Source organism: Pogoniulus pusillus, chromosome 9 (assembly GCF_015220805.1).
Source record: "Pogoniulus pusillus isolate bPogPus1 chromosome 9, bPogPus1.pri, whole genome shotgun sequence".
Classification (NCBI taxonomy): Eukaryota; Metazoa; Chordata; class Aves; order Piciformes; family Lybiidae; genus Pogoniulus; species Pogoniulus pusillus.
In genome coordinates, this window is record NC_087272.1 from 25,923,020 (window position 1) to 25,948,103 (window position 25,084).

Below are 25,084 nucleotides of genomic sequence, written 5' to 3' on the forward strand. Positions count from 1 at the left end.
TAACCTATAGTAACACTGCACATAATAGGTTTTTCATAATGCCACTACATTTGAGCTTTCCGGGGGAAGGCTCAAAGGTCATATCATTGGTTTATGGCTGTGGAATTATCCCTGTGCTAGGGTATGGTTATCAGACATTCCTCACATTCCAGGTGTCTAATATTATAGTGCTTACATGCCAGCGCAGGACCAACTGCTGTGTCAAAGAAGAAAGCAGGAGAAAACACTCATAGCAGTACTCATTTCCACTTCTCTGCCTCCCATTCTCCACAACCTTTTAAAATGTCATCTTTGCACTGAATTTGGAAATGGTAAAGGGATAAACAAATTGCAAGCAAGGATTTGGTTGGGGCTTTTTTCCTTGCAAAACCAAATAGCTAGTATGCTGAGCTGGAAAATGTTGATTCTCTTTCCATTTAAACATTTAATTTAGTTTGGTATTTTCAATAATAAAATGGTACAGCAATGTATTATTGTGTTCAGAGTGGGGGTTTTATCTTCACTAATGGTAATGATTCCGTGATTCCACTGCCAAAACAGTTTATCATAATCATAGTCAAAAGGAAAAGAAAACCTAAAACCCGTGCCAGCAGGCAGTCTGACCTGGTCTTGCAACCAGTGGGTGTGGGTCCCTTCCTTCCCAAAAACATTCTTCCCCTTCTCGGTCTAAGCTATCCACTTTATGTGCCTTTTCAGAAGCACCTGTAAAGAGATGAAGCAGCGGACATTGAGCTGATGTTAACCCCTTTGTAACTCAGAAGGGCTAGTTACGCTCTGTTTCCTTGCTGTTACAGTGTATTTTTATGGCACTCATTAACATACACATGGCATCGTATGGTAAACTGGAAGGCAGAATATTCCGTTTGCACTTGCCTCTGTCTTCTGCCTCCTGTACTGAAATCTTACATTGTCTATTTTCTGTTTGCTTCCTTCCTTTTATGTGTATGCACAAGAGGACAGTAGTTCCCTGGTAATAGTTTTAATGTTGGAGAAGCAGGCAAGATTTGCAGAGGACTTGAAAGATTTTAATCTAACTTTCTATATTGCATAAAGCTTCAATTTGAGAATGTGTAGGATTTTTGAGCACTGAGGTTAAGTATTTTAAAATAAAAAATTAAAAGGATAGTAAGGTTTGTTAATATATTGCAAGCACTTAATCACTGATGGTTTTGTAGGACACCTGCAAAACTACTAAGTAGGAAGGTGTTTTATAGGAAAACAATGTATTCCACTGAGTAGGAATTGTTTTGGTTTGTTTTGGTTCAATTCCACACCCTGATTAATTGGTGGATTTCCAGTTTGTCAGTTTGGTGCACTACTTCTGCAGATTTTTCTGGCTCCTATAAGGCAACCCTCCCCCCCCCCCAATATGTAATTTCTGTGACAAAAAGAATGAATGAAATAATGTAATTCAAATAATATAATTAATTCAGCAGCATTTTTGTTACTATTAAGCTATTGTTACTATCACATTGTGTGTTCGTGTTAAAATAAGTGGACTCAAATTCTTTGCAGTTATAAGTAGATTTTTTGTTTTTAAAACCTTAGTCACTGTATATAATGCATATTTTCTAGTAAAGACGTGGTTGTATTGCTTAAAATAGTTATGTTCACAATATTGGAAACGATAAACTTTTATCAGATTCCTGGTTTTGATGTCTTTTCAAGTTTAGCAAATGATTTATAAATATATTGAATTTGGATGTTTTCCTGTAGTGGGCATGCAGAAAGGTTAGTAGTTGGTTTGTTTTCATTCTTGCCTTGGCGGTTAAATGTTTAACTAAACCAGGAATAGTAATTCCTGGAAAACATCTGAGGAATGAAATACAGTTTTCTGCTGTAGTCAGTGCTTAGTGCTGAAGCCAGTCATTATATTCAGTGAGTACTGCTTAGAAACAGTGAACAAGTTGTGTGCTGTGGCACAGTGTATGAAACTCTTGACTTGGTTTTCAGAAAGGCCTTTTGGCAGTAGCAGTCACAACCAATAAGGGGCTGAGACTGTCATTTTACATTAATACTTCAATGCAACCATCTCTTTGGAGGGCTTTCTAATTAAGACACTGTTCAGCATACTGTGCTTCTCAGGAAAGCATTGCAGAACAGCTTTGAGTATTTTGCCTGAATTACAGAGAAGAAATCGCTTGGTAAAGTACTCTGAAAAGGTTTAAAAAAAACCGAGCCGCACAAGGATGGAAAATTATGAGATTTTAGTTTCTGTTTGATCTTTGTGTGCTTGCTGAGTGCACCATTGTGTTCACCTGGGCTACTGAACAGATAGACAAGAGTGTTTTTATGGAAATTGTGTTTTTCAAAGTCTTAGATGTTCCCTGAAACGTCATTGAATGTAGTTTAGTTGTACCTACATGAACCCACAGCTCACTTGGAGTATGTGAGATGTTGGGAAGCACTGCTATTATAAGTTTGGTACTGGAAACTTGTTCTTGAGCTTGTAAAATTGCTGTAGGAGCCTGTTACCCCAGTAGTATATACCCAAATAACGTCCAACCCTTCTGTGTTACTGTAAGGTGGTGAACTTGCTTATCTGTCTTTTGGTAGAGCACCCTATCTGCATGTTACACCACTATTTTAAAACAGAGGCTGCCACTATCCTTACTCCTTGTTTGATGAATTCTAATTCAGTACCGATGTCTGCTAAGTTACTCTTTCAAAATAATACCTGTAATAAATTTGCAGTGTATCTTAATAATACCCTTATTAAAAGAGAATGTACCTAAGCAATGCAAAGGTTGTACATAATGTCTTGCCTTGGTATCTGAATGGAAGGCACTGCTGTGTTGAGAACATGGTGTTTAGATGTTGAAATCCTGTCAACAGATTCAGGAGCTTTTCCAAGTGATAGACTTTGCGTGTGGCTTTTGCTAGTATATAGAATCAAATGAACAAATAATATGGTAAAAGGGTGTTCCATGGACAAGCAAGTTTTGCACCTTTCTGCAGGTAAATGATCCAGTTACCACTTTTTAAAACAAGGAAGGTGACAGTGGTATTATTAATGGAAAATATATTCATTTTGTTGCAGCTTTGTCCCCTGCAATTTGTACTCTAGCTGTCTTCCTGATGTAATGTACTTCCATGCTGCTAATGGATACTGACCTCAGCAGCAATGCCTCTCTTTGACCTGCAACATGGAGATACAGCTTGGTCTCTTTCACCATTCTGTGTGTGCTCTGCTGCCTGGTATGGTATTCACCTCCCTGAAATTTAGTTAGGTTATATAGGCTAGGGAGCCTTGCTTTCAGGCCTCTTCTGTAGTCACTAGAAAAAAGAAGGAAACTGTCAGTGTAATACATCTCCAGTCTAAATAAATGTGCTCTATCATCCTCTGGGGAATCTAAACAAGTAATTCAGGGTAGAAAACTAACTTTCAAAGAAAATGAGACTAATTGTATCACTGAGCTTTATAGAAGAAATCCATTTTGAGTGCGTGGAGTAAAATCCATGTTTGGATAGATATTTGAGGGGGGATTAGAAGACATATTTATAGATCCTTGAATGTCACAGTAAATATGAGTTCTAGTGAAGAATTGATAACACTTTTCTTGTATTTGCATCTTCTTTTCCTTGATCAGTTGATTAAAATTTTAATTTTTGCTACTGAATCAAAATAATAATTACTTGCAGTGACCCTTTAGCAAAGTAATAAATCAGCTGATGCTGATCATATGTTCTTACTCTATCATTGTACTAGCTAAAAATATTTGTGTAGAAGCACTCAAAGGAAACATCTTGCATTACTGTTGTACTGTATTACTGTAAAGTCATCGCTCTTCTGTAACAGTGTGCACACTTACCTGACATCTGGCTCGTGGTCCTTCCATCACTGGGTTTATTCTGTTACGTTTTAATAGAGTCTCTGTCCTGCACATCTAAATGATAACTTAAGTTTTGTCTTCTCCATTTCTAGCAGGTGGAAAAGTAGTATATTTTTCGGAATAGTTTCTGTTCAGAAAGAGAGCTATCTTCGTGAGAGAAAATAAACAATGTGTAATGTACATAATTGTACATGTGAATGAATGGATGTGAAATTTAATTGGTACAGTACTTCATGCAAGTGCTGCACAAGATCTTGCTACATGGCAAAGAACAGGAGGTCGTTTTGGGTAGAGGATAACTGGGACTTGAAGAGAGTTTTCAAGTGTATGTTGAAGTTGCTTATGGAAGTTCAGCATTGACCCTAGTTATAATTGAATTCAGAACTCCAAGTCTTGACTGTAGGTTAAGGACCACACAGCAGCGAAGGTAATTTTCAAAAAGAGGAAGGTGAACCTATTCATAATTCTCAGGTGTTTATGTACTTCTCACCAACCTCCAGTTTCTTCCTTTCTGATTGAGGAAAAGAAGTCTCAGATTTATGTGGGGGTTTTGTAGCTTAGTTTAGTTGCTTTTTCCTCTTCCGTCTCTATGCCCCATTTATTGAGGTCTGCCTACTGTATCCTTTCTTTTTTCACCATGCCCTCCACCATATATCTTATAAATCATCAAAAATTAATCTTACAAAGTTGATGCAAAGAGTTCTCTGTGAGCAAAACATGTCAAGCTGTACTTGCTCAGGATGTAAATAAAATGAAGTATGCTAAGAAGGTCAGCGATGCTGGTATCAGCTGAGTTTAGAAGAGAGCAAAGACCAAAGTCCAGAGTTTCTTATTCAGAAAGTAGAGTCCCAATCATAATATGGATAACCTGTGGGTCAGTGTTACAGTTGGTTTACTCCTGAACAGATTTTGGAGAAAAGCACAAGGCAGAAAAGGAATGCAGTAGAATGCAGTATTATTCTTGCATAAACATATTAAAGATGAGGTGGAGGATGTATATATGTATATATACACACGCATATGCTCTACACATTTGTGAAAACATGCACATTGATAGTCTCCAATCACAAAAGTGTGAAATACTGACTGAAGGATAGCATTCATTCGCATATGTAGTAATTTTCTATTTTTTTTTCATGAACCCTGACCTTATGAAGAAAACTTTTACATATTTTTGGTGGGTTGACTTAGCTGGATGACAGATGCCCACCAAGCCACTCTTGTCACTTCCCTCCTCTGTGAGGGCCGAGGATAGAATGGAAAAAACCTTGTGGGTCAAGATAAAGACAGTTTAATGAAGCAATGGAAGATGAAGGATTTTTTATCTACTTCCCACTGGAAGGTGACATCCAGCCACTTCCCAGAAAACAGGACTTCAGTATGCATAGCGGTTGCTTCAGAAGACTGATTCCCTGATAACTAATGTCTCTCTGAGCTTTTATTGCTGAGCCGATGTTACATGATCCAGAATGTGCCTTCAGTCAGTTAGGATCAACTGTCTTGGTTGTGTCCTCTCCCAAGATCCTGCCCACTGATTGGGCAGTGACAGCCTTGATGCTATGCAAGCAACGTTTGGCAGTAACCAGAATGCCCATGTGTTACCAGCACCCTTCTAGCTACCGTTGCAGTGCACTGCATCAGGAAGGCCACTATAAGGAAAATTAACTCTGTCACAGCCAGACCCCATACAGTTATCTTTGTGGTCTAGGAAGTACACCACTCAAGAAAGTTGTCCAAATGAAAAAATACTGCACTGACAATACATGAGTCTGTAGTTATGGTTCCCTTTTACAGTATCATCAGCCTCTCTATGAACTTTAGATGCATATACAGACTTGTAAGCATGGCTTTGAATGTTATCATGAACAGTTGCTATTGCATGTATATATCATTTTAGAATCTACATTTTAAGATCTTAGAAAACCTTATATTTTGAAAACTTTGAAGAAAATGTGGATTTAAAAACATGTGAATTGATGACTACAAACTGAAGAAGTATTACGAACTACCTTAGAGTGTCAACTTCCTGAGACACAGCACTTAATCTTCTATTATGTTGCAATAAACCTCATTTTTCTTGGGTCACGGTTAATAAATGTAGTGGCAGTCTTTCTGTCACAGGTTATTATGTCCCAGATAATGATCTTCACAAAGGTTTCTTCAGTCCTTGCTCCTTTCCAGTTGCATCATATACCTCTTTGCTTTCAGCTCTTGACTTACAAATTTTCTCTTGTGTTTTACTTATCTCCATCTCACACTGATATCCTTCATTTTTTAAAAGTAAATATTTTTTATGTTCAGGCAGGCATGAGGGAATTAAGCAGTTGGACATCACATTATTACACTGATTGCTGCTTAATAGTATAATTCTGGGTCAAAAATCTTGTACCGTTGAAATACTCTGCAACAGCAGAAAAAAAGAGTCATGGGGAATGTAGCACTTCAGTAATTATAATCTAGTTTTCATGTTTTAAAAATCTTCTTGGGACATAATCTAGATCTTAAGGCTGAGATGTCCAAGTGTGATCAGGCAGACCAGAATTCATAAAGTAATTTGTCCACTATTGCCTGTATTTGGGAGCCTCTGCCTCCCTCTTTTCTTGCTGAAGGTCTAGAATGGGTCAGTGAAGTGTTTTTCCACAATTTTTTAGTGTTGCTTTGATTTATGGAGTGTCTGGAATGACAGAATGGCTGCTATTCATTCTCACAGTGTCTGATTCTTGACGGGTGCTAACACCTGGACAGAACATACATGTGCCAGAATGATCTGCACTCTAACCTGCAGAACGCACTGTAACAGTAGTAAGACAGCATTTAATTAAAAGTGGTGTGGCATCCATTTGAAAAGCCAGGATAGTGCTAGGTTTAAATCCTTCCCATAGAGGTGGTTTAAGTTGTTCCTGTAGTGTGTATCTGTGAAAGGATTGAATGTTTATGCGGAGCTAAAAATTAATTTATTAGAGACCATCTAGCTATGTTTATAGGAGTTTTTTATTCCTTCTCTGCTGTATGATTTTTATAATATTTTTTCTAATTGAATCTATTTGATGTGCAAAATAAGACTTGTGTTTTGAGTTAATACTGTTAAGACTGTGGATGACACTAAACTATTATTCTATTTGAAATGGTTTGTGAAAACCCACATCTGTAATCTAACTTGAAGCAGAACTTTTGTCAAAGCAGAATGTGCCCTTGTTAGTTGGCACAGGTTCACATAACTAACCAAGCTTGCCAAAAGGCTGTTCCTTTTATGTGATTGATGCTTCCTCTGAACAGTAATGACCTGGGAACTCCCTGACATGGGTACCCTGTGTTCAGTCCATTGCGTGTTGTGGACAGTGTGGTCGAAGCTGCAATTGTTTGTGTTATACTAGCTTTAAAAAGTTTCTCCTGTTTTCCTAAGGACTATGTCTTTCACAGCTGTTACTATTATAAAATAACCCAAAACAGTCATCTTTGAAGTGCTGCTGATAGTTATTATTAATAGGTAGCATTTGGGCTGGTGTAGGTGATATGGCAGTGCTGGAAAGGTGAAGTTTTGTGCAGCAGCTGTCAGCTCGTTTTGCTGGGTAGCAGGCATCCTGGCCACAGCAGCACAGCTCCTGGTGCCTTCAGAAAAGGAGGCAGGTGAGAAGCAGAGTGGCAGGTCTGAGTTGAGATTTCTGGAGAGCTCCTCCTTATAACAGCCTCACTCAGAGCAATGCCTTATCTGGATTGTAAAATATCAGCAGTGGGAGAGAGTACAATGGCTTGGCTTACTATAGGCCTGGTCTTTCTGGAGACTTGGGGAGGAGTTTAACCAAGTCAGCTTCAGTGGGCTGTCTTGTCCTGCATTGTAATGTGGAGGATAGGACGTGCCCATGTAAGAAAAAGGACTTGCTGAGGAGATAAAAAGCTTGAATGAGAACAGTTCTGTGACTCTCATGGGAAATCTCTCCCATTAAACAGATATTTTACTCACTTGTGCTGCTTACTATCCTGATGTAATTCCACATACTATTAATCTCACGTGAATTTTATAATGATTTCTGGCTTGTTTAGTGCACAGCAGTTTTCAAGTGGCAATAAGTCTGCAAGCTTGCCTTATTTGTGAATTTGTTCGGGACCTCAACCATTAGTAACAATCGTAGGATTATTTGGTAAATGTTGGAGAAATACAAGAAAGGTGATTCATGCTTATGATTAAAAAAAAAAATCTGCATTGCTGAGATTATTTTTTGGCCTGTAAGAGATGGGTTTTTTTATTCCTCCAAACTAGGGCTGCAGATATTACAGTGTTGCCTTACATAAAGAATTGATAGGTCAGATCCATAAATCATCAATAGTAATAATATATTTGTGGGACAGTAATTTCTAAATCAAACCTGTGCTGAAATGTGTATTTTCTCAATTGTAAGAAGAAAATAATTCAATAGGTCTGTGAAGTACTTTCCATGTAGGGTTTTCTGCAAGCAAAGCTCATTAATTTTGTAGAAAGTTAAATGTTCTGTTCTTTTCTCTTTCAGTCCTCACAAAACCAGCAGTAAACCAGTTATTTTTGGTCAGAATCTGTAAGTGAAGAAAAAGTACCAAAACACAAAGAAGTGTATGTGAATTAGGTTGTTAGGTTTTTATTTGTATAGAATTGTAATGATGAGGTGACAGTCTGAGGTGATAGAACTTCAGCAGTGATGAGCAAAAGAGGCAATGCTCTTATATCCTATAAATTTCTCTGGATAATCTTACTCTGTTATTTTTTAACCTCTGGATATGTCTTAATCTTACTGTCACTATGCTCACAATAAGGCCTTAACTCTTCCTATTAAATATATCAGTATATCAGGCATGGCATTCAGTTTGTTGTTAATAAATCCACAGCTCAGTTAAAGAAATGGTGAAAATAGGATGATACAAAGCTTTGCTCAATATTATTGTTATCAATCTATTTCTTGTAACAAATGGGCACACTATTATAATGAGAAACTTCTTCCCAAAGATGCACCATGTGAACATCTGAAGGCCCATTAAATATTACTTGTAAAATGTCTATTTTGTGCACTCCTTCTCCACACTGCTGCTTGTTTTATTCAAGTATCTGGATAGGTAAATGCTGCTAACTGTGTCTTAGATGGTTGTATGCTCTTTTCTGAATTTCCTGTCTGTGGACATTTGTGGAGAGAACCCTGAAATCTTGTGCTCTCATCACAAACTCAAAGGTTTAAGGGTCTGGTTCTTCTGGGGACTAATTGGAGTATAGATTTTTAAATAAAAGAAAACCAACACTATTTTACAAGCTGTTGTTTGTTGTTCAACTGTCAAATGTGAAAGACATTGCAGTGAATTTCTCATGAGTGCTCATACTGAAAAAAGTTTACAATAATTGATATTATGTTTTTGTAAGTCAGAGTGATGAAATAGAGGATATCAGGAGCCTGAACTTTTAGAAGGATAAAACTGCTTGCTGTCCTTTCTCCATGCTATCTTTTTTTACTCTTTTTTTAGCTGCTGTGATAATAGAAGTTTGTATGAATAGCAAACACATGTATGTTAGAGAGAAAAGCTGTATTATTAACTATTTTTTTATCGTTTTAGGTTAACAAAGCCCTTGTCATTTGCGGATTGTGTTGGGGATGAGCTGCCATGGGGATGGGAAGCTGCCTATGATCCTCAGATTGGTGTATACTATATTGATCACATCAACCGTAAGTATCAGTTTCCCATATTGATTATATAAGAAGGCTTATCTTGAGCAGACTTCCCTGGGAAAGGGACTTCCCTTTGGAGTAGGGAAAGGGTTCTTATCAGAGAAGTATATTTGAAATACACAACTTCTGATTTCCAGGAGACAAATTATCCCATTTGTCTGCATGGTTTTGCTGAAGGTGATTGCAGATGTATTGTATAGTTAGCTCAAAATTATTCATATGAGTCTTCATTTTTTTCCTGTGGAAGAAAACCATGTAGTGTGTAGTAAATAAAGGTGGTTTACATATGTTGGTGTCTGAAGTGTATGGTGTTTGGTGGCTGTTAAACATTCAGTAATGCACACTGGCAGAGATAGTCTGGTACAAGTAACAAAAGCTGCCTTCAGGCTGCTGCTGAAAGGAACTATTGTAGATAAGGTAGTATGGAGAGTGAGGGAGTTCTTGTAACTTGTATATGAGGTATGGCAGATGTACTATAGTTTAAGAATACATTTCAGGCTGTGAGTAATGTTGTGGTTTGTAGCAATAAGAAAGAGAACAGAATCAAAATGCTGGGGAAAATTTGTCCTTCAGTATAACATTAATGACTTAAAGACAACTTGCTGGTACAAAATTACTACATCTATTTCTACATATATTTTTAAGTGTTAATTATTATATCTAAATCATACAAAAGTAGAGGAAAAATTGAAATACAATGCTTGCTAGACTTACTGAAATTAATGTATTCCTCCAAGTGTTTTGATTTTCTTTTCATGTGTTTATTACTCCGTAATAGTTGAAGCCTTTTTCTATTTTCTCAGAAATTCTTTAGTAATATAATAGAACAGATTCTTTTTGAGACCAATACCTGAATATAAGTGCTTACATCTGTGCTAGCAGTGCTGTGTACTGATGTGAACAATAAAGTGTCAATGGCCATTTTGGATACTTTAGGTTAGCAGAGACAACTGCACAAAGTCCATAGATAGAGCATGTTCCAGAAGTGGCCTTTTGGAACAAGAGATGGAGACAAGTCTTGTTACCCATGGCATCTCAAATGTGTGAGCAAGTGAATCAAACCTGAGATGTCCAAGCTGCTTTATATCTGTCTAGTCAGTAGTCCATGTAATGTAAAGTGTGATGTAACTGGTTTAGTGTCTGCTTTGGAGATCAGCTGATTTAAGCTCCTTTGGGCTGGAACTCTGATAACTAGCGTGCAACACTATCTTCTGTGCTTATTGAGCACCTGCAATGGACATCAATCTTGGACTGAATCCCACCCAGTAACTTCATTGGGACTTTTATAGACCTACATTACTGAACTAACAGTGAGAGTCCTCTGATCTTAACATGTGGCTCTAAATGTTTCTGAACTTTAGTAGAAGGGAGGTGTGCTTCACTGAATTCAAAAGGTCAGGAAAGAAAAGATTTTGCTTCTGAATACTAAATGAAACTGCTCTTGAACTTCTACTTGGACCAAAACTATAAAACTTTAACCTATAAAATTTGAAAGGCAACCTGCATTTCTGGGTGTTCTAAAAGTGTTCTGATAATCATCCTTTTTTATTTCATGAGCGCTCAAAACTTTTAAACAGTTCTAAAAATCTCAGTCTTGTAGCTTTGTCATTTTTTTTTATTTTAATTTTTTGGTTTGTTTGTTTCAGAAAGATTAAGATTTGGGTTTGGTTTGGTGGTTTTGTTGCTGTATTGCAAAAAACTAATGTTTGTGCTTAATAGAGAAGATCTCTCTATATCCATCTGTACATACATGTTTTTTTCTGTGGCTGGACAGATGAGTATGAATAGCTTGGTTTCTTTCCATTATGTTAATGTGTATGATGGATGACAAAATGGTCTACTTTGGACTTTGATATACTTAAACTGGTTTCCATTGTTCAGGAGTACATTTGGTTCCTGTTACATTACTATGCTGCTTTGTAACAACTTCAGTGAAAGTTTTTATTTGGGAAAGTGGCACGTTGTAGTGTTTTGCCTTGTATTTTGCACAGTGTTTCAATGATAGTATTCTTGAGTTGCTAGGAGGTAAACTGCCTAAGATTCTTAAAAGTAGGTAATTTTTCTAGGATGCCAAATGTGGAGATTATAACTTCTACTTCACCTGATGCGGATATATGTGTTGTTTTAGTGTTATTGAAATCTCTAGCAATAAGGGGGGAAAAGTAGTTTTAGCCCTTGCTTACTGTTTTATTATCAGTGTAATGATTCAGATATCTTGAATATGCTTTTTGTATTTGAACTGTTGAAATTCTCTGCCAGGAATGTGTTTATGTTAGAACAAGGATGACTACTTCACTATTTCACCTCTTTCAATTATAATTTTGTTAATTCTCTCTTGTACTGGACAAAGAAACCCAGTGCAAGAGAAAAACTGCTTACTGCTAGGAGAAGGACCAAATGGATAGATGTCTGATAAATGGGTTAGATATAAAGTGGAATTTCAGGGCCTGTAAATAGCAGCTTGAGAGATAGCACCTTGAGAAGAAATCTGCTCCCATGTGTTAGGTAGGGGGATGTGAGATTTCATGTTCATTGCCTCCTGGCTGGATTTATTTCAGCAAAATGAGGAGAGATACTCTTACATTCTATAATTACTCTGAACACTTTCTCTGTTATCAGTCCTGGGTTTAATTTCTTTTTCTAGTATTCTTCCTACTGTCTACCTGTGTACAAAGCTATATTTGGTACAGCTGTGAAGTTTCAGGTTGTCCACAGGACTTTAGAGCCATGCAGCAAAACTAGCCAAACTTGATGATAAATTCCTCAATAAGCTATGAGCTCGACCTTAGCACAATAGACTGTAAACTCTGAAGGTCTTACTAATGGTTCTTCCCTCCTTTTCTGTTAAAAACTCAAGGTTGAAAACGGAGAGAATTTCCATTAGTGTTCAGTGCGAGACTTGTTCTACTGCCCTGGAAGGGTGAATATTGGCAAAACTCCCACTGATTTCAAGGAAACAGTGCTAGGGTGGACTTTGGAAAGTTCTAAAAATGCTAATAAATTGCAAGAATGTCAATTTTCCAAAAATTGTTTAAATCAAGTTATATTTTTATCTAATAAATTGTATATATTATATATATGGTATACCCATAAAATGTAAATCTTTGTCCTTTACCTACCCTTCTGTCTTACAAACCTGAGAAAAGCCTGCTTCCTTTACCTGCCAGAGGAAACAGTTTGCCCTCATAGAGGGGTAATAGTTGACTCTGAGCAATCTGCAACTGCAGAACGCTCACTCAAACCTGGTGAATATTTTTTTAGTATCAGTATCTTTAAGTGTAAACTTGCATTTGAAAAAAACATTAAAATATACAAAATTATATAAAATGTTTGATGATAAAGAAGCATGTTTGTTTTTCTAGCTCTTCATTGCCTTAGACCTTTCTCATGATTATTTTGGATGATGTAACCCACTTAGAGAAACACTGAGTGAGGTCATTACTTTATGAATTTATTACCCCAATTAGGAGTTTTAATGTGATGCTTTCAGCTTCAAGGGAGACCAGATTACAGGCCATCTGGCAAGGCAGAATGTGCATATGATGTGGGCATAGCTAATACTATAAGAACCTAAATGCTTACCCTGTGGTTCAGTAGCACCCTTTGTTAGAGAGATGACTGAAGTGATATTATTTGGTAGCTAGGGACTGAGGGATTCTTTTTTGTGCAGGATCCTGCTTTCAGTGGTTTTTGAGAGCCTGAAGATTTTATAGCTTATGCTGTTCAGTCTTTTAATTATTCTGCACATGTGTACTGGTATGTTCATCCACTTAAGATAATGTACTAACATTTTCTAATTTTGTTAAATGACACAAGTAGGAATTCAAGGCAGTACCAAAGATAACACAAACTTATTATTCATATGTCTACAGGCAAATATGTCACTTTCAAGTATTTCCAATTCTTCTGCTGGGTTTTTAACATCAAACATGAAGTGGCTGACATGCAAGCATTACTAATTTTAGAGCTTGGATTTGCAAACACTTTTAAGATGATATAATCTCTGAAAGAACTGGTCCTGCTCTGTTGCTACCTCTGGCCTTTCATTCCATCCCTGCACTGTTTTTACTTATGCTGGCATGAATGGCCAGGCAGTGAATCAGATCAGGGAGCTGGTTCAAGTTGTAGGCAATCTAGTATGGAAAAAAAAGTTGCTATTTGTTTTGCTTTAGACTTCCTTATTTATGCAAGTAAGGGGGAGCAAGTGACCTGGGCATATGAGACAGCAGTCAGGTGGGACAGCTGCTTTTCATGGTAGCATAGGTTAAAGGCATTTTGAAATTACACTCTTGAACTTTCATCTGTTCCATGGTCTGAGCAAGCCTTCCAAAAACCAGTTTTGACTCTGAAACTGATTTCCAGGTGCACTTCTTCGGTGGTGGCAGCTGCTGAAGTAGCAGTTGTTGCTTGCCTTGATTCCTGTCCCCTTATTGTGTCAGCATGAGGATGTCTAGTAAACATGGACAACACGGAAACACTCTGCTTCCTGAAGTGTGTGAGCTGTCATTCCCCACATCCTCTTCCTTCCCCCAGCTGCTCAGGTTTTCTGATCTGGATCATTGCATGGGATGCATGCAGATGAACAGCTGTGCAGGTAATGAGGGCAAGGAAGGGAAACTTCTAGTTCTGGCTTGACATGACTAATCTGAGGGACTCCTGGACTGGGACAAGTTCTGCACTGATGTCAGTATCCTGATGTCAGTATCCTACGTATTCCTAAACAACTTAGCACATTTGCTTTCATTCAAGTTTGGCTCAGGAATATCCAATCAGGTGGTTATTTCTTAATTGCACTGATCTATTTAACCTATAAAATGCATACTCTGCTGTTAGTAATGTTTAATGGCAAAGGTAGAAGAAAGAAACTGTATTAAAAAGGTAAGGATGGGAAGGAGTAGCTAGTTCTAGTCTAGTAGTATTTCAGACGATCACAGCACCTTTCTTTTTGTCATTCTTTACCTCAATATGATGATTTTTTGCCTTGCCCTCAGCCCCCAGCACTTTTCTTCAAAATAGAGTTGGATGTCTGCCTCCTCTGCTTCTGCAGCACCTCCCAACTTAGTTTCAGATGTTCTCTTTGAAGGAATGAATGTACTTTTCTCAGCGACAGCTTTCTACCACTGTTTCATCCACAAAGAGGAGAAAAATTGAATCAGAATGATGCTAAAACACCAGGAAGCATTAAAGTAGAGGAATTTGTCTCTGCTTAGCTTAGGAATAGAATTCATTGAGGGTTTCTTGTTTCCTCCTTTTATTTCTCTCCATAAAATTTTGAAGCTTAGCTATTTACTGTTTGACACTTAACATAGTATTTTAACTACAGGTATTCTGTTTGTAATTGTAATCATACACTTCCATGACAGTTTACACTTGTGCAACTGATTTAACACAGGGATTTTTTGGGAGATAGACTGGCTCTTCCCTGCCCCAGCCTGGGACTTGACTACATCTGCATCTATGAAAGGATGCCAGATGGTGTTTTCAGACAAGGAAGAAATCTGAAAATCCTACTACAAGTCTGCAATTGCCATTAGCTTGAAAGTATACAAATGGTGTATCATGATCATGTATGTGTACTCTGTGTTCCCATGACTCATCACCATCTTCTAAGCAAGTGGTGACATACAAGCATTTGTTAAACAATTGTGAAGACTCCTCTCTGTCAACGAACACACATGGTAAAAATCTATGTGCAGTATATCTTGCATTGAATCTTACTTTTGGCTATCTTGTCTGCCCCATGGCTGTAGGAAGGGATTCATCTGGTACATGTTGGCTACAGAAGGAAGGCTCAAGCAATGAAGACTCTGGATTAGTCTTCTGTCTTTTATTTAAAGATCATGCTTTTCTTATGTCTTAGTTATGATAGCCATAACAGCAGAGCATTACCTACTTAATGGATAATGTAAAGCAAAATGTTCAGGGTTTCTGCTACCTGATGTCTAAAGAAAACTAATGTGCCATGAGGATATGTTCAGTATTTCTTCATAAAAATATCTGAATAAATATTTACTGGAAATCTGCCCATGCTTGCACAGCATAGATGGAACACATTCTCATTTTATCTTTTTATTCAAACTCAAGTTCAGGATTAATTCATGGAAGCGTTAAGGAGGTGTCTGGAAGAGAGACATTTTTTGTGTGCAAATTCTATGGCAGGAAGCAAACTGTAGGGAGCTCAGTGGAGAGCATACTGTCAATAACCTGTTTTTCCTTCATGTCCCATATTCCACATTATTGTATGCTAGAATGTGATTTTATTCAAGTACCCAGCAATATTTTAAATAATTTTTAAGACACTCTACATGCCATCTCACTGGCTTGCATGGTCTTACTGAAACAGCTCTCTCTGATATGCTATTCTTTATTTTACATACCTATGCAACAAATATGTCACCGTGAAATGGCACAATACTTGTTTGAGAAGTCTTCCTCAAATTTTTGAATACTAATTGTTTTTCTTGTTTGAGTTTGAATGATTAGTATATTAAAAAGCAGAAGGAAAAAGGATAAGGGGGGGAAGAAAAGAACTTTCAAGCCAATCTAGTACCACTTTGTTATTCTCCCTGAAACCAATGCTAGTGCATTTCCTCAGTGCCTTTTTAGTGTGTTGAGACGTACGTCTCAGTTGCCTGCAATACTTGTTATGCCACTTGAAGTGCAATGGAGTAGTATTTGTACTTCTTTCTTTATTGTAAGTGGTTTTTTTTTGTCTGATTGCAGGCAAAAATGCGGAGATCTGAAAGGCAGTTTATTTATCAAGCAAACATGGGATATACTTGTAGAGTAAACATACCCATAGTGATTGCGTAATGTTGTTGATAGGGTTGCTTTCACCACCCACCACTAAGCTAACTGGCATTATCCTATGATGATTGCTATCAAACACCACTTTTTATCCTTGTAATATTACAAGTCAAAGAGTTGTCATTGACTTTGTGCCCTCTTGAGACTTTTTTTGTGAGATACCATTGAAATCTGGATTCTACTTTGCTGCAATTGGCCTCAGCTTGGCTTGCAGACCTTTTCAAGAAGCTTGTCTTCAGCATGACTGAGGCTGCTTTCTGCATATCCCCCCATCTCAAACCACCTCTCTGGAGCAGGATGCAATCCTACATAGCAAAGGCTTTGGGTGTGTGTTCAAAAAAACCCAACCCATTCTGGATGTAGCCTGTGAAATTTCCTTAGCCACTGAGGTTCGAGAGAAGCACTGTTGATGAGGGATCCTGAATGTACTCAGCTATTGGGTTTGGGGTTTTAAGGCCTGTGGTACTCCCTCGAAGGTGAGATTCTATTGGTTGGAAATAGTAGTCCTGCAATTAGTTTGCAAGATAACCAGAGGTGTGTAATAGAGTCACCTTTTCATCACTTACTGATTCAGACAGACATTGCCACTCTGACACAGAGTACCTAGTTGACTTGCGGCTACATGGTGTAGCCCAGAGCACAGCTCTACCTGTGGCATGCATCTGCATTGGTCAGAACTACCTCTTTTCATTTTGTACCTCAGGTTTACATATCCAGAAACCTTCCTGTGGTTAGTACATGAGGGAGAAGGTGCAGAGTAGACCCTTATTTAATATTCTAATGGATGGCGAGATCCACGAGTAGGCTTGCTGGTGCCACAAAAAAGATGTCTCCTTATGTCCCCAGCTGTGTGGTGGTTTTTTTTTTTTTTAATTTTTCCCCTGGCTTACTGAATCTTTGCTAACATGGTACAAGTCACCTAACCTGCCACCTAACATGCTTTCCCGTTATCTTTTGGAGCCAGTGAGTGTTTGTGTGGGTTTAATATGTTGATAGCCTTTGTATTGGGTTGACTGAGCACCAAAGACTGTAAAAGAGAACACATAAGTATATAATGTTGGGGAACTTGGGCTGATGTGACATGGAAGAAGCCCTCACTGTGAAAAAGGAGGATAAAAAATACTACAACATCTTCATCTGTGGCATGCAGCTTACCTCTGCCTTGGAGTAGTCTCTATGCCGAGATGATTCTGCTGTGTTTACAAGCTGGAATAACACAGACAAGTGTTAAACAGGTGAGAGTTCTCTCTCCAAGATGCAAAGAATAATGTCATGATTTTGTCTTCTCTTGCTTGTATGTCTTTTGCAAGTAGCAATCTGACATGTCTGGCATTTTTTTTAATGGGACACCTTGAGAGTACTTGTTCTCTGCGTTGCCTAAATGTAGTGTCTGACTGAAGACAGCTTTTGTGTGAGTCATTCTAGAGCCAACCGATGTGATTGTTTTGTTTGGCAAGAGGAGATGTTGGAAGACTATTGCTTCCACATATTGTTAATCTGTAGTGAAATGTCCAATTCTCTCATGTCTAGCAGTAGGGTGTCAGGGAGCCATTCTCTTCCCTTTGGGAATTTCCAGTGGGATTTCAATGTAATGTATTTTAGGGAAATACAATCTACTGCTGATAAGGTAATAGTTTCCTTCTGTAAAAACTTGGCAGAGCTTCAGCTAAAAAAAAGAATGGCATACCTGACTATACCCTATACTCTATGTCATAGTATTTATCTGCTATATAATTACACAGACTATGCATAACATTGGTGCCCCTGAAGCAAGTTCTAGCCAAAGGAATAAAGAAAAACTTGCATAAAGTCTGTCCTGGCATTTTGATTTTCAATTAATTTTTGGGCCAAATTCTTAGCTGAGTTTAAGTCTATCAAACCTGCCTGGAAGTGAGACGGGAGTAATGCATTTAATGAATAGCTGCATGATTAAAGCCAGCACAGCTTCCTCTGGTGTGTTGCAGGACTGTGATAATTTCAGTGCAGAGGAATGTCCTTGGGTGGAGTGTGCCATCCTGTGCTTGTATGGTTCTGCTGGCTGAGACCACAAGTGTGTTTTGTCTCTCAGAACTCCCCCCTCTCCCTCCCCAAAATGTTGGGTAGTCATTCAGATCTCTAAATACAGGAGGAAATAAATTGCTGAATATAAGGCACACCACCTCCTCATAATTTTGTTGTAATTATTATTTTGCATTGTGATTGGACAGAGGAATTTGACAAATATTTAGATTGGTTTTTTTTTTAATCTAAGCAGTGCTTTTGAGAGAGCCTGATGTACAACTTTTGTAATTTTTAAAGGTCCACTTTAAGGAGGTTACTTTAGTTAATACCTTAGCTTATGCCACAAAAAACAGTGGCTGTGTGTGTTCATTTTCTGTGGTTGAAGTGGCTGAACTCTTGAATTTCAGCTATCTGGAGATGCAGAAAGTGTTTGAGCGGTTGTATCCAGGCAGATGGTTTGTTTATTCTCCACTGCTGATGACTGAAATCCAGCTACCATTTTCTAGAACAGATAAAACCTATAGCTCTGTCTAGTGTTCATAACCAATGCTTAATCCTCACCTGACCAGCAGAAGTAACATCTCCCCCAACTCTCCAGTTAGCAGTCTGTCTGTTGCACAATTCTGTTCTGCTGCAGACCAGACTGTGAGACATGTTGCAGCCACCAGTGGAAATATTTATCTGCCCTAAAACTTCAGTGAGCTCTCCCAAGTATATTTTACGTTAACTGTAGAATAATAAGGGCAGGAGAATGTTTGGATGTTCCTTGTGGTTTAAATCTCATGCTTTGGTTTAAGCATGAAGGGCTTCACATCTTGGTTTGAAATGTTCAGGAAGCTGTTACATCAATGACGTGTGTGCAACTATACAGGTACATGTAAGTTTGTCTCTAGCATCAGGTGCTTAAAACATTGTTGTCCATGGAAAAGAAATTTGTGTCTTTGTGAGGCTTTATTCTGAGAATGACAAATACTTATTTTTGAAAGAACTTTGCTATTAAAAAATGTAATTAGCTCATGGAAGGTACCTGTGCTCAAATGAACATACTTTTTGGAGTGCAGCAGTAGAGTAAGATATATTGTCACAGAATCATCAGGGTTTGAAGGTACTCCAAGGATCATCTAGTTCCAACCGCCCTACCATGGGCAGGGACGCCTTCCACTAGATCAGGTTGCCCAGAGCCACGTCTGGCCCAGCCTTTAAACCATCCCAGGGACGGAGTTTCTGCCACCTCCCTGGGCAACCTCTTCCAGTGTCTCACCACCCTTGTGGTGAAGAACTTCTTCCTAACATCTAATCTAAATCTACCCTCTTCTAGCTTGGATCCATTCCCTATATCACTACCCAACACCCTAAAATGTCCCTCATCAGCTTTCTTGTAAGCCTCCTTCAGATATTGGAAGGTCACAATAAGGTCTCCTTGGAGCCTTCTCATCTCCAAACGGAATAACCCCAACTCTCAGCCTCTATCAGTACTTGTTTTTATCTCTGTGGGGTAAACCTAATGATGAAAATATAGATGAATAAGCGTACGGTGCTGTTACACAAGCACATAAGTTTTTTATGTATATAAAATGAACAACTTGCCAAACAAGTGACATGCTGCTTCAGGTTTTCTGTGTCATAATATTTAAAATGATACAGAGCAAAAATTACTTTGAAGCCTTCTCTGCTTGGTTAAAGTTGAGTAACAATTCTGGATAGTCATTCCAGTACTACTTCGTTTTTTCCTGAGTGCTTGTTCCAGAATGAAATAAATATAAATAGAATTGGTGAGAATAATTTGATCAGTGAATGTACCTACACAGGCAAATACCAAATCCTCGGTGTGCTGAAGTTATAGCATGCAGTTTTCAAAATGCAGGGTCACCTTTAACTCATTTATGACTGTCAGTATAAAAGTTGTTAGCTCATATAATTGTAGTATTGTTTTGCACAGGTACCTCAGAGCGGCATAAAGAAAAGATTTGGTTTTATTCGTCAGCAATAGAAAATAATCTGCTGTTGATCAGTTTTGTCCTTCTCTTGCAGTCACAAGGACAGGGCATCTGTAGGCCACATTTTAGAACTCTGCAGGCTACATTTGGTCTTTGGGCTGCATGTTGAGCAATCCTCACTTAAAACCTACAAGGCAATTACCTACAACATGGTCGAAGATGAGACCTTCCAATCTTGTAAGATTATTTGGTGGCTGCTGGTTCCACTCTTAAAACACAATCACATCACTGCATTCTTCTAAAAAACCAACATAACTGCATTTATCCTATTTGGTCATTGACCCATGAGAATTCTGCTCTATGCTCCTCATCCTGCCTCACAAAAAAGGACAGCTCTGGAAACCAGCACTTCTTATCTTGTGTAAATAACTGTGAATGTGGAGGTGTGTTAAAGCACAACAGCAATAAGTGGCCACCGATAGGGACATGTGTTGACCATTTAGGAGAGAAAAGATATCGATTTGCTTCTTTGTGTGCCTGGTGTCTTTGTGGAAAAGAGCAGGTGACTATAAACAGGTATAGACGTGTGCCCGTGTCTGTCTGTAGAGTGTTTCTGTTGGGGTTACTGGAAAACCAACTGTGCATAAAGCTTCTCTGCTTTAACCTTTTATGCACTGCACTTGAGTTTACATGGTTTATACTGCAGATTCATCCACTGTGTACATCTTAAAAAGACCTTTTCCAAGTAGAAATACAAAAGCTTTTCATGTTTGTAAGTGGTGTGTTTATTTGTTTTTTAAAATAGTGGTTCTATAGACATTGCCAGGTTAGGATTCTACGGGGTTAGTTTTATGTATTGCTGCTTTTTATTTGTGTGTCTTTTGGTTTATGTGATGTTTGCACTGGTAAAGACTTTAGAAAAGCTGATTGTTAATCAGTATGGAAAATTGTTATTGACCAGAAACTTAACAGCTTCTGCTATTACAAAATCTGTTTTCTTATATGAAGTTGAAAGAATACCTTCTTCCCAAAAGTACTCTTCAGTTACAGTTTAGGTCAATAACGTTTTTTACCCCACAGATTTCAGGACCTGTGCCTGTTATCCACTCCACTCCATACCCACCACCACTGGCACTGGTTCTCATGGTAAAGCAATTCAGAGAACTCAGTGCTAGAGATATAACCCAGAATAAAAAATTTCCTCCTCCTTTTTGCAGAAAAAATCTTAAATAAATACTTTTCTCTTAAATACTTTGGTACTGAATGTTACTTTTAATCTTGTAAATCTATAAAGATATAGAGTGTGTAGCTTACAAAAGACAATGCAAGATGATGCTTGTGTGAATTTAACTGTCAAACTTTTCCTGGCTATGTCTTATACAGCTTTAAAGGAAGAATATTCATTGTACAGCTTCAAAAATTACTGAACTAAGTTAAATATTAATGATAAGGCAGAAGATTCAGCCTTAACCCTTCCTCTTTGTATGTTTACATTAAGAACGCATCTTAACATGTACAGTTAGATCTATCTCATCATACAATTTCTTATTATATGCAACTACACTGTGGTGGTCTTCTATGCTAGTATGCCTTCTGTGTGGCTGCTGGAGTTAAAAAGTTGACCTGAAGTTGTTCATTCATTTAGGACCTTTTCCAGCCTACTCATTTATATTACCTGGGTAGTTGGTGGAAAAAAGTAGTCACTTGAAAAAGGCAGTTCAGTCCCATATATCTTGGGCACCTGCCTTTGATGGAGTGAAATTTCCTCTGAGGGTGGTCCACTGTCAACCATAATCTTATGTCAGATGCCTAGCAGGGGTAGGGATTGAGTTAGAAGAGAAGATCTGAAGAGTTAATGATCTGTTAGTTCAGTTGCAGGGGAGAATATAAAACTGTTTTTGTAGAGAGAAAGGAGAATGATAACTGCTATAAAATATGAATAACATATGGCTGTAAAAATTAATGAAGTAGGGAGGAGAAGAGTTGAAAAAATAGAATTGCTAAGATTACTCTTCATTTTTGTTCAGAAATGCATTCAATTTAAAGATGTACTTGAAAAAGCTTTATTGATCCAATAATTTCCAAATAATTTCACAATTATTTTTTTCTTGAGTTTTAGGATGTTATTAATTCAAAGGTGAAGATGTAGGAATTATCCACATAAGTGTTTATCCATTATACCTTTATTTCTAACTTTGCAGTTGATCCCTTAAATAGCATTTTTACACACACTGCTGTAGCAGAGAAAAAACTTAAAATCACATTGCACATCTGCGTAGTAACCAAGAGCAAGCAATAGCTTAGACTTCTGTAACTGTGGATTACTGGCACAGAAAAAATACACTTGTCGCTGGGTTTCAGCAGAGATCTCTTTAAATCCTTTCTTTTTCTCCTATAAAGAAACAACACAGATAGAAGATCCCAGGAAACAATGGAGGCAAGAACAAGAGAGAATGTTGAAGGATTACCTTATGGTAGCCCAGGATGCTCTCAGTGCTCAGAAAGAACTGTACCAGGTGAAAGAACAGAGGCTAGCACTTGCACTGGATGAGTATGTACGCTTGAATGATGCCTACAAAGAAAAGTCAAGCTCTCGTACAAGCTGTAAGTACAATAGAGAACACAATGTAACTTCTTTGATCTATGCCTTGTAGGGAATCCTGATTCTCTTTAGGGTGAGTTTTCAAGGTTTACTAGGAACATCTTGTGCTCTGACTTTTATAAAGATAGGTATTCTACCTTTTTTTTTTTTTTAACATACAGATATCTGCTGGAGAGAGCTCTCTTCACTCTGGTACAACCTCTTTGAGCCATGGTTTGGACAAGGTGGCTCTGAAATCTATTTTGTCATGTAATGTGTCAGAACAAAATTCTGCCAAATTCTGTTCAAAGTAAATAAGATCTGTTGCACACCATGCATGGCTACATGCTGAAATGTCCCTAGCGTGTTGATGGGTGTCTTCAAGAAGGGAATTTGTTGCTGCTTCATAAGAATAGCATACAATAGCTTTGTAGCCTGTCTGCTGTGACTGGAAGAGAAGTACGGATACATGAGGCAACACTGGGCAAGGATTGGGTATGCAGTAAAGTGACATTGGAGGCCTGTTGTTGGCCAGACATCTCTCTTAGGAGAACTGTGCAGTGGACCTGAGAAGCTTCTGAATAAATATTCTGCTTTCCAGAAATCTCCTCAGGAATTACACTTCCCAGGAGGAGGTGATCACAAGATTTGTCATTCCAATGAATGGGAACTGAAAGCAAGGGGTAGAAAACCAGGGAGAATTAGGTGCTACTTTAGGTTCCTGGAGTAAGTGAAGGAGGAGAAATAGCAAATAGCGGTAGGGCAAAAAAGGGGCAAATTTTGATTATTCATTAATTAATACCATCCTGCAATGCTGACTAATCTATAAAACATTTCCCTTTTTAAGACTTTCTGCATTTTTGAAGTTTTTGATCAATGTTGATTCATTGAGAAAGGGACTAACTAATGACATGAAAGTACTTAAATATTTGTCTCTTTTTTTTGTCTTTTTGGAAAAGTGTTCTCAGGCTCCTCATCAAGCACAAAGTATGACCCTGACATTCTGAAGGCTGAAATCTCCACTACAAGATTAAGGGTGAGAGTGCTTAACACATACTCATTGGTATTCTGTGTGCAAAGTTTATGATTAGAAAAAGCAAAGCTTGAACTAGGAGACATGACCTGTACTCTGGTACTGAAACCTCCTAATATTCTCATCAAATGCAGTTTGGAGGTTTTTAATGAACTTTTCTGTTAATTTCAAATAACACATTTTGGGGAGACAGATGTTCTAATTAGATGTGTATTTAAATGAAGTAACTATTTTCATTTGTATGCTCTTGTTTTTAAAAGGAGGACTATGAGCTACATGAACTGCCTCACAAGTTTCTGTTGGTTTAAAAAATACTTTTCATTCTGCTTTGTCGAAGTGGAACAGTTAAAATGAAGAAATTTGTGTTTGCATTTTGAAATTGATAATGAACACAAATAAATTATTTGGTCAGCTGTGTTCAGTATGGTCACTAACGGACTCCATAGAAAGACCTTTGATTCACAGAGGAGTGAATTTATCATGAGTAAGGAGACAGAATCACGTGAAAGACATTTAAAATCTGTCTAGGGAGTTCATTTATTTAATCTGTGACATTTACTACTCTATGGCTAGGCTTTCTGTAGTTAGCAATGGAAAAAAGTACTCAAAAAACCCGGATCAAATCGTTCAGGGTTAAAACGGCAGCATCTCACAGCATAGCCTGTCAGTAAGGACTGGAATAGAGAGCAGAAACGACAGCAGTTATTCAGCTGTTCTATTGCCCCCTCCTGGTTTCCTCAGAGCAGCACTCCAGAAGCCTCTGAGAGCAACATCCCTTTTCACCTGGTATAAGAGAGATGAATCTAAACAATTAATATTTAAATGGAGCCGTGTAAAAAGCTCATTAAAACTTTAAACCCCAGTATAAATCAGAGAGGGAATACACTGTAAAGCTGATACCTGGATGTTGCCCTCCTGACTTCTCGTAAAACTGCTCATCCTTACCAATTTCAGTTTGTAGTCCCTTGTTCTTTCAGGTGAAGGGAAGGTGATTAGGGAGAGAACTTTTTTCAACACTGGAGGAGGTGGGAGGGGCAATTTTAAGCAGGGAGAATCAACAGCAGTAAGGACCCAATCAGGAACCAGAATGAAAAGGCAAGGTGAGAGCTTCTTCTTTATAAAATCAGAGTCATAGTTTAGATTAGACGCGACCTTAAAGATCATCTAATTCCAATCCCCCTGCCATGGGCAGGGACACTTCCTACTAA

General features: G+C 38.0%; 2 protein-coding genes across 11 annotated transcripts in view; one reads left to right on the forward strand and one right to left on the reverse strand.

Moving 5' to 3' along the window:
• Positions 1-25,084, reverse strand: part of DCTD (dCMP deaminase) — a 228,345-nt gene that overhangs the window by 93,686 nt on the left and 109,575 nt on the right. The gene's annotated exons all lie outside the window — the stretch shown is intronic.
• WWC2 (WW and C2 domain containing 2) overlaps positions 1-25,084 on the forward strand; it is a 103,802-nt gene that overhangs the window by 27,626 nt on the left and 51,092 nt on the right. For all 6 annotated transcript variants that reach the window (XR_010303440.1, XM_064148938.1, XM_064148934.1 and 3 more), the window contains exons 2-4: positions 9,405-9,514; positions 22,663-22,866; positions 23,803-23,879. Coding sequence is in view for 5 of the 6 variants with exons in the window: in XM_064148938.1 (XP_064005008.1) it covers positions 9,405-9,514; positions 22,663-22,866; positions 23,803-23,879 (391 nt within the window). In the remaining variant the exon portion in view is untranslated. The remainder of the gene's footprint in view (positions 1-9,404; positions 9,515-22,662; positions 22,867-23,802; positions 23,880-25,084) is intronic.